This window comes from Urtica dioica, chromosome 6, assembly GCF_054948205.1.
Source record: "Urtica dioica subsp. dioica isolate 48M chromosome 6, U.dioica_male_clone48M_v1_H2, whole genome shotgun sequence".
Taxonomy (NCBI): domain Eukaryota; kingdom Viridiplantae; phylum Streptophyta; class Magnoliopsida; order Rosales; family Urticaceae; genus Urtica; species Urtica dioica.
In genome coordinates this window covers 3,975,417-3,983,903 of record NC_142761.1, presented here as the reverse complement: position 1 = coordinate 3,983,903, position 8,487 = coordinate 3,975,417, and the positions used below count along the sequence as shown (strand labels likewise).

Here is an 8,487-nt window from a genome sequence, read left to right as displayed (position 1 = left end):
CGCGCGAATGAACTAAAAATATTCCGTTTTTAGTTCCGCAAATCATGGAGATGCGATCGGATTTGGTTTACTGATCGATTGGATTCGCGGAAATTTTGTTATTGACTCCTCGCCTGGGGTTTCATTAGGTCAATTGGAACTTTAAGGTCAATTCACGCCGACCTTAACTTAGAACTAGTCTCTCTGCTAGGAGATCTCCATCGACAACTGGTTCAAGGATCTTGTTACTGTTGTGCTTTATTTGTACAAAGTTTTGTGAGTGCGTGTTTTGCTTTGATACGGTGAGAAGATCTTCGGGAGAGGATCATGCGATCTTCGGGAGGAAGAATTGCGTGAAAAAGAAAGGGAGTCTCTGATATGAGGGGAGCTCAGGTTGTCATCCATTGGAGAAATCAAAGAAGTTAGGTGTTTGAGAGTGAGTCTGCAAACCTAAGTCATGTACCTTTGATTATAGAGATAGGAGATCGTTTTTCACCACCAGATCAGTCTCACTGAGTAAATGCTTTATCACCGAACATGATTACCAATTCCATTTGTCATTTATTGCTTTTTGTTTGATTGATTGTTTGATTATCGATTTAATTAATCTTGCTAAAATTAATCAGTTGTTCAACAAGTAGTTCCATCGATAAAGTCGAACAACTTTTTCGGTACACGTTTATAATTTCACAACAAATATAAAATTATAAATACTCTAAAATAGAACCGTAAAAATCAAATAGAATTCTGCTTCAGTACTATCCTGGAGAAGAGTTTTTCAATTCCTATTGGTTGCGGACGTAAATTCTGTTCCAATAATTAGCATCGGAAAAAAAAAATGTACCATTTTCTATTCCGATGACAGGTCACTTCATAGGAAGTTAACAAACAAACGACGTCGTTTTCAGAAAAGTGAAGATCTCCCATTTCGTGACCCACGCGCTGTATTCACACGTGTAAAGTCAGCTGAGAGTGAAGCCATACCACCGAAGAGACCGAATTGCTTTTGCATATCTCGCTCTGTCTAAGCCCAGGTACGGTTTTCTTTTCTCTGTCAATTTTATCAATTATGTGATGGTTCTAATTCCATTGCTATGTGTTACTTTTTTTTTTTTTTTTGAGTTATTTAATATATATTTTATGCGGGGTTGATTTAGAGAGAGCAATGTTAAGCAGTGGTGTTTGGTCATTCATGTCAAGAAACAGTTCGTTGGCAGTTTTGAGAAGACAAGATTTTCTCATCAGGTGTCTCAGTGACTCTTCATCTTCTTCTTCTTCTTATCACCCTATAGCAATGCAAGAAGTGAAATCTGCGAGTTTTAATCCCACTTTGGAGGCTGATTCCGAGAGTATTATAAGGGCAATCACACCTTCTCTTGATCGTAGCAAGCACAAGGGTCAAGCAGGTAAAATAAAATAACAATTAAATTCTCTCTCTTTTTTTTTTTGGGTGTTGAAACTGACTGTTAACAATGGTGTTCAACAATCAAAATATTGCCTTCATTACTATGTTTTGTGTTCATCAGGAAAGATAGCCGTGATCGGAGGATGCCGAGAATACACCGGCGCTCCGTATTTCGCTGCCATATCTGCCTTGAAAATTGTGACTCCAATTATTTTTTATTTTTTGTTTTTTTTTTAATCTCAAATCTCCTTTGTTGGTCTGATAGAAGGAACCTAACTTCAAAATCTCAGGGTGCCGATTTATCCCATGTCTTCTGTACGAAAGACGCTGCGCCGATCATAAAAAGCTACAGCCCCGAGATTATCGTGCATCCCATTTTAGAAGAGTCTTACGGCGTGAAGTAAGCTTTTTTTTTTTTTTTTTTTTTTTCCCTTTTTCTATTCTCATCTTTTTTTGCTATGATTTACACTATGGTCTTTAGGGAAGAGGACAGAAGATCCGTCTCGGCTGAAATTCTCGCTGAAGTTGAGAAATGGATTGAGAGATTCGACTGTCTTGTTGTCGGTCCTGGGCTCGGCAGAGACTCGTTTCTGTTGGTAAGTGTAGTTCTTATTTATTTGTTTATCTATTGATTGATTGTTTATCGTTCATCAAGCTTTGAGTCGAATGGCTTGTCCAGGACTGTGTGAGTGGAATCATGAAGCGGGCAAGGCAATACGGTGTCCCAATCGTCGTGGACGGGGTAAAATGTTATCACACGATAGTTTTAATATAGTATTGCATTATATATATAGCTAATTACCGATTTATGAATGGTATAGGATGGTCTATTTCTCATTACAAATAGTCTTGATCTCGTGAGTGGATATCCATTGGCTGTCCTGACCCCAAATTTGAACGAATACAAGCGCTTGGTTCAGAGAGTTCTCGATTGTGAAGTCGAGGAAGACGAAGAACGCGCTCCTGGTCAACTACAATCTCTGGCCCAACAGTGAGTTTTATTTTTGTTTGTGATGATGAAATTACTCGGGCTTGTAGAGATTACTAAAAGCCGTTTGTTTTTTTTTTGTCAGGATTGGCGGGGTAACTATCCTTCGGAAAGGAAAATCTGACCTCATTGCCGATGAAAAGACGGGTATGTATTATCAGTATTTATATACCTATTTAATCCTGTTCTTGCGCTAATTATTGTATCGTGAACCCATATTGCAGTGAAGTCGGTTAGCATATATGGCTCTCCTCGACGCTGCGGTGGTCAGGGTGATATACTCTCTGGAAGGCAAGTCTTGATTTTACTAAAAACTGAACTGTTTAAAGAAGCTTAATTGTTTCTTTTATTCGGAATTGTCGTCTTAGTGACAATAAAAGATCTTACTTATTTTTGGGGCTTGTCTCAGTGTGGCGGTGTACGTGTCTTGGGCTCGTCAATTGGCTGTTTCCTCGGATTGGGATACAAGAATCAGGTTTTACAAGTTTTGAGTTAAAGTTCTCATTTTTTTACGTCTAGGTCCTCCGTGGATGGGTTATTAACAGTTTTTATGCCACATGGTTTGAAATAGTCCGAGCAATCCAGCGATGTTGGGTTGCATTGCCGGGTCGGCTTTGTTGAGGAAAGCCGCTGAGCTTGCTTTTCATGAGAAGAAAAGATCGACTCTCACTTCTGATATCATCGAGTTCTTGGGAACAAGGTAACTAAAATATCCAACTGCTGATTATGAAAATAAAAAAAAGAGCTTCTAAAGCTTTTTAATTTTTGCTTTTTCGTGAATGGCAGCTTGGAAGATATTTCTCCGGCGATTTGAGAGTCCCATTCGGAGTGCTCTGCTAAATACAAATGGCAGTCTCTTAAACACACAAAGTTTTGGGTTTCGTAGATTAAGAAAAGGGTTGGTTATTGTAAGAAAATAAAGCCGAATAAAGTGTAACCACCATAGCCACAAGTGTATCAGAGTTACATGAGCCTTGTCACTGGTTTGTAACGTTGAAATTGTTCTTATAATCCATATGCGTTTGTGTTGCATAAACACTCTCATTGACCTTGATCAAAGAAGCCTTGTGTTTTTACACAAACAGATAATAAAATAAATGGTAAGAGATTATGAACATCACCAACAAAAACCAACCATAAGTTTGAACACTCATTCTCAACTTTCTTCCCATAATCTACAAACCATTGTGTTGAACTTGAAACACAGTTCATATATCATCACAAATAAATAAATAAATAAAAAAGGCCAACGAGTCTCATGCCATAAAATCCCAATGACCTTCCTCAATCTCCCAACAGAGAAATATGTCTATAACATAGAGAGTGACTAATAATCAATGGCCATACTTGATATGATGCCTTATTTTTTACACAACTACAGAAAAAAAAAAGCATATAAATTATCTACATACCTTCAACAAAGTGACAAACAAACACACTTTCCATAACAATCACCAAACTACAAGAAGTCTAGAGGGATAATTTTTAAGAATCCGCCGACGGAGGAGGCTGTTGGTGCGGCGGCCACATGTAGCCTCGGCTCCCATACATCGCGGCCGACTGATCCATCACGGGCTTGCCCACCATCATCCCCGGCGGCGGGCCCACCGCCTGCTGCGCCGGCATGTAGTAGTACGGGACCCCCTCGGCGGGCCCGGGGCCGGCGCCGCCGCGCGGGCCCGCCGACCCGGCGGCGGCGGCGGCGGAGAGGATCTCGTCCTTGAGGTCCTCGCGGGGGACGATGTCGACGAGGAAGTCGAAGATGTCGGTCCTGGTGATGGCGGCGGCGATGTCGTTCTTCTGCAGGGTCCGCCGCTTGTTCTCCTCGGTGTGGTTCCACGAGCGCAGCGTGAGCTCGAGGATGAACATCTCGCAGGCCCTCGCGAACACCACGGGGGCCTCGGCGGAGATCATGCGGACGTCCTCGTCGGCCTTCATGATCTTCTTGATGCGAGCCAGGGGGAGGGAGTGGTTCTTGAAGTCCACGGCGTGCTCGATCTCGCTGTACTGACCCGACCAGAACCCGCGCAGCTGCTGCTGGAGCTGCTCCTGCTGCTGCTGGTGGATGTGCTGGTACGCCGCCTGCGCCTGGGCCTGGCCCGGCCCCGGGCCCATCATCGCGCTGCTCGTCGGGCTCGGGTACGGGTTCGCGTTGTACGGCGGCGGCGCCGCCGCTTGCGAAAGTGATCCGATCGTTCTTTGTCCGTGCTGGTCCATGATTTTTTTTTTATGGGTTTCTTTTTTTTGTTCGGGGGTGTCGAAACTCGAGGCTCTACGAGGAGCGACTGCTGCTATTACAAATTAAAAAAAAAAAGGAAATTTTTTTTTTTTTTAGATGACTAAGCTACTGAAAGTAGAGGAGTTGCGAGTTAGCCAACGTTTCGTAAGGTTTTTGGTAACTACTCACCAGCAATTATTTACACCGTTGAAAATACGTAAATACCCTGTAATTATTCATGTTTGAGGCGGGAAGTTTCGGTGGGTATTTACGTATTTTTAGCGGTGTAAATAATTGGTGGTGGCTATTTACCAAAAATTTACGAAGCGTTGGCTATATGGCAATTTCCAATGTTTTATATGGCTCTTTATCCACTGGACCAAAAAAAAAACACTCTCACTAGGAATGCACAAAAAAAATAAAAATTAGAAGTTTAGACTGAATCAAAATCAAGTGAGATCAATTGATTACTTATACAATAGTTTTATGATATTTGAGAAACATTACAGACACCAAATAACTGGTATTCAAACTCACTCTAAAGCTTTGAGACCCATTTCTCGTTAGCCTAAAAACTACTACACAAAGCTTATTGTATACAAAATCCTCCGGATACTCAGGGGGTATCAAACTCAAGGCACTACGAATGACTTCTGCTATTACAAAAAAAAAAAAAAAAAAAAAAAAAAAAAAAAAAAAGACAACCAGACTTAGCAAGGATCACTTAGCAATCTGATCTCCTAGGGTTACTGAATGACATCTCTAATCTCACTAAGAATAAAAATTAAAATAGAACAAATTCAGGTAATAGCTATAGGGATGTGTATTGATCCAACTAAAAAGATATTCTCTAGGCTAAATCAAAATCAAGCGAGATCAATTGATCACTTAACGACTTTGATCACTAATACTATACTTTATTTTCTTTCTTTGGGGGTATCGAAACTCGAGGCGTTACGAACGACTTCTGCGATTCATAAAAAAAAAGAGAAAGATAAACAGCAAAAAAATAAATAAATGAGAGGAGAGCTTTGCAAAATGGCTGTAAAAAATAGGCATGGACAACCTTCTATGGTTACTCAATGACATCTCTAATCTCACTAAGAATAAAAAAAAAAAAAAAAAAAAAATAGAACAGATTGAGGTAATAGCAAAGGGATGTATATTGATTCAACTAAAAAGTTATTCTCTAGGCTGAATAAAAATCAAGCTGAGATCAATTGAGCACTTTAAAGACTTTGATCACTTATGCAATACTTTTATGATACCAAATAACAGGTCTTCAAACTTAATGAAAAGCTTCGAGACCCATTTCTCATTTAGCCTAAAAAACTACTTGACAAAGCTTATGGTATAAAAGCTCTGTTTTCAATCAGACAAGCACATAAATCGAGCTCAAAAACTAACATAATCACTTCATGGAGTTAGATTAACAGTAAAACCAACTCATAATCACTACCAATACCGTAGGTGTTGAGTTGACCTATACATATACACACACATACACAGATTACGATCGCAAGTTCGATTCTGTCATTCACTATCTGAACAAACTTTTTTCAGTCACCGACCATGACCAGGATTTTCAGTAAAATCATAAAAATTCCCACGAAACTAAAAAGATAATTCATTTAGTACAGCTATGGGAAAAGAAAAAGAAACAAAAAAGGCGATCATTAAAATTAAAGTAAATAAGTACCTTTTTTTTCCGTCTGTTCTGCTTTGAATTCTGACGCTTACTTCAACAAGAAGAACCCTAACAAAAAGAGAGAAGAATTAGAGAAGGCGAGCTTGGGCAAAATTAGGTAAAGATCAAATATAAATATTGGATCTTTATTTTATATAGAGACTGAGAGAGATGGGATTTATATTTTAATTTTAATTAATCAATTAATTGAAGTATAAAGAAAAAGTATAGGTTGGGTAGCAAAGTGGAAGAAGAAGAAGTGTTTTAATGTAAAGTGGAGAGCTCCACTTAAAAGAAAACTAAAATAAAAAATAAAAAAAATAGTGTCGTCTTAGTTGGTCCTTCTCCTTCTTTTCCTTAGCTCCAACTATAATTACTTTCCCTTCGGGGCGCTCTCTAGGGAGGCCCCGATCCCTAAAAAAAAAAAAAAAAAAAACTATAATTACTTTCCCTTCGAGTTATTTATCTTAATTCAACCCTCACCATTGTGTCCTTTTTTGTTCGTCAATATTCTAGTTATTAAAAGAGTAAATATCGAAAAATAAAATATCTCTCTCAGCCGGTATACAACAAAAAGCTCTAAGAATATTGACATCAATATTACTATTTGAATTACTTGTGATTTATTTTCCAAAAAATCCACCAAAAAATTAAAATTGACTGATCTATTACTAAATAGAAGTGAAAAAAAATATTTTCTCGGTTTTCTCACTCAAATAACCTTTTCTCTCTCTCTCTCTCTATCTCTCTCCTTATTACCATTAGTGAATCCTTAGACGGCAAGAGGAAGCGAGCTTCCGATTGAAAGAACAATTCCTCCGGTTGCCGGAGGAGGACAGACCGCCGAGGAATCCGATAGCAACGGAAGCGATATCGAAGACGGTGGAAGTCCAGATTAGGACTGGAGGTTAAGGGCTCGCCGGGATTTTCGTTGTTCGACGCCGTAGGACCTGCCCTGACGAACATTTTCATTGATGATCATGGTGTACACAATTTTAAAGGCCGCTTGATTGAGTTGAGGTTTTCTCTGAAAACGCAACGACATTTTCGGCCAGCAGCGCACACGTGTGGTGGACTTGAGATTCGCTAAGCCGTTGCCCTACTATAAAAATGGGTCACCCTTGGACACCCAAACCATTTTGACCAAAAAGTCCACATATCTCTTCTACGTGACACTCTTGTAAGTGCACTATCAACCACAACACTTTCATATTTCCTTCATAATTATCGGTATTTTCCAACTCACTTTGAGCATCAGTTTATCATTCAATTAGCTTCGATTTTAGCGAATAAATATTCGATATTATACTCGTCGCAACGATGATTACGAATATGCTTGAATTATCAAATTCCGTTGAGTGGACTCCACTCAAATCTTAGCCACAATTGAGCCAACGCCACACCTGTTTCCATCCGCCAAAGAGAGCCGCGTTGACGATCCCTGCCACCACGCCATGAGGATGAGGAGTCCAACGAGTCTGAGCCATATTCTTCGATCCCGGAGAGGGGCAAAGCCTGGAAAGACTTCCAAGCTGACCAATATTTTAGTGAGTATATATTTTCAGGTTGCTGAAGAGGCAAAAATTGTCTGTAATTTTAGCGAGTACAACACACTTGATAAAACTAGGGCTATGTGCCACAAATTTCTAAGACATGTGGGAAGAAAATATCAAAGCGAATTGACACTTAGTTGTTTACATGTATTTGCACTGATGGGAGTTTAAAAAGAAATATGCTATAGTCTTTGATTCAATGAATTGTGAAGATCTTCATTCAGCTTCTGTTTATGACTCAGATTTTGATTTTGTTTCAAGAGTTGTTATTTCTATTCCTATGCACACAATCACTCTTGAGGTTTTGTTCACCGGAAATTAGTTTATTTGCTATAAATTACAGAAAAAATAAAGATGCAAAATGGTTCCATTATAATTGAGCATAAAAAACGTTATCTGAGTTGTGGAAGCATTGACAAAAATAAAGATGCAAAATGCTATTTTTTCAAAATTCGTAACTAATGTGTATTCATTTCGTGACAAATTTCGTTATCGGTTTTGTGACAGATTTCATCGAAAGTATTACAATCTTTCACATTCATATAGTAATAGATTTGTCAAAAAAAAAAAAAAAATTGGTTGAATTTTTGGAAAGTGACATCCAAATAATAATATTGGTTTCAATATCCCAAAGCTATAACTGTTCTTATTTCATTT

The 8,487-nt window shown here is 38.9% G+C and overlaps 2 protein-coding genes across 4 annotated transcripts; one reads left to right on the top strand and one right to left on the bottom strand.

Moving 5' to 3' along the window:
* Positions 1-357: 357 nt before the first annotated feature.
* LOC149393003 (pfkB-like carbohydrate kinase family protein) lies at positions 358-3,383 on the top strand. Its single transcript, XM_089617881.1, has 13 exons — positions 358-372; positions 946-1,013; positions 1,186-1,385; positions 1,506-1,582; positions 1,675-1,784; positions 1,866-1,980; positions 2,064-2,126; positions 2,206-2,375; positions 2,458-2,519; positions 2,597-2,663; positions 2,782-2,847; positions 2,944-3,072; positions 3,159-3,383. Exons 1-13 carry the CDS (start codon positions 358-360, stop codon positions 3,184-3,186), a joined length of 1,170 nt encoding a protein of 389 aa, XP_089474007.1. The 3' UTR covers positions 3,187-3,383.
* Positions 3,384-3,509: 126 nt separating this feature from the next.
* On the bottom strand, positions 3,510-6,638 carry LOC149393002 (nuclear transcription factor Y subunit C-3-like). Of its 3 annotated transcripts, none has more exons than XM_089616940.1 (2): positions 6,290-6,638; positions 3,510-4,663 (listed from the first exon to the last, which is right to left on the bottom strand). In XM_089616940.1, exon 2 carries the CDS (start codon positions 4,587-4,589, stop codon positions 3,858-3,860), a length of 732 nt encoding a protein of 243 aa, XP_089473066.1. In that variant the 5' UTR covers positions 4,590-4,663; positions 6,290-6,638; the 3' UTR covers positions 3,510-3,857. The 3 variants fall into 3 exon arrangements, with proteins under 3 accessions (XP_089473066.1, XP_089473065.1, XP_089473067.1); XM_089616939.1 differs by having other exon boundaries at positions 3,510-4,660; XM_089616941.1 differs by having other exon boundaries at positions 3,510-4,657.
* Positions 6,639-8,487: the final 1,849 nt, after the last annotated feature.

Bases quoted from the DNA above. Each gene is read 5' to 3' on its own strand.
- LOC149393003 (XM_089617881.1), top strand. The intron at 2,376-2,457 runs GTGAGTTTTATT...TTTTTTTGTCAG, and splicing joins CTACAATCTCTGGCCCAACA to GATTGGCGGGGTAACTATCC. The intron at 2,664-2,781 runs GCAAGTCTTGAT...GGCTTGTCTCAG, and splicing joins GGTGATATACTCTCTGGAAG to TGTGGCGGTGTACGTGTCTT.
- LOC149393002 (XM_089616940.1), bottom strand. From the start codon at position 4,589: ATGGACCAGCACGGACAAAGAACGATCGGATCACTTTCGCAAGCGGCG.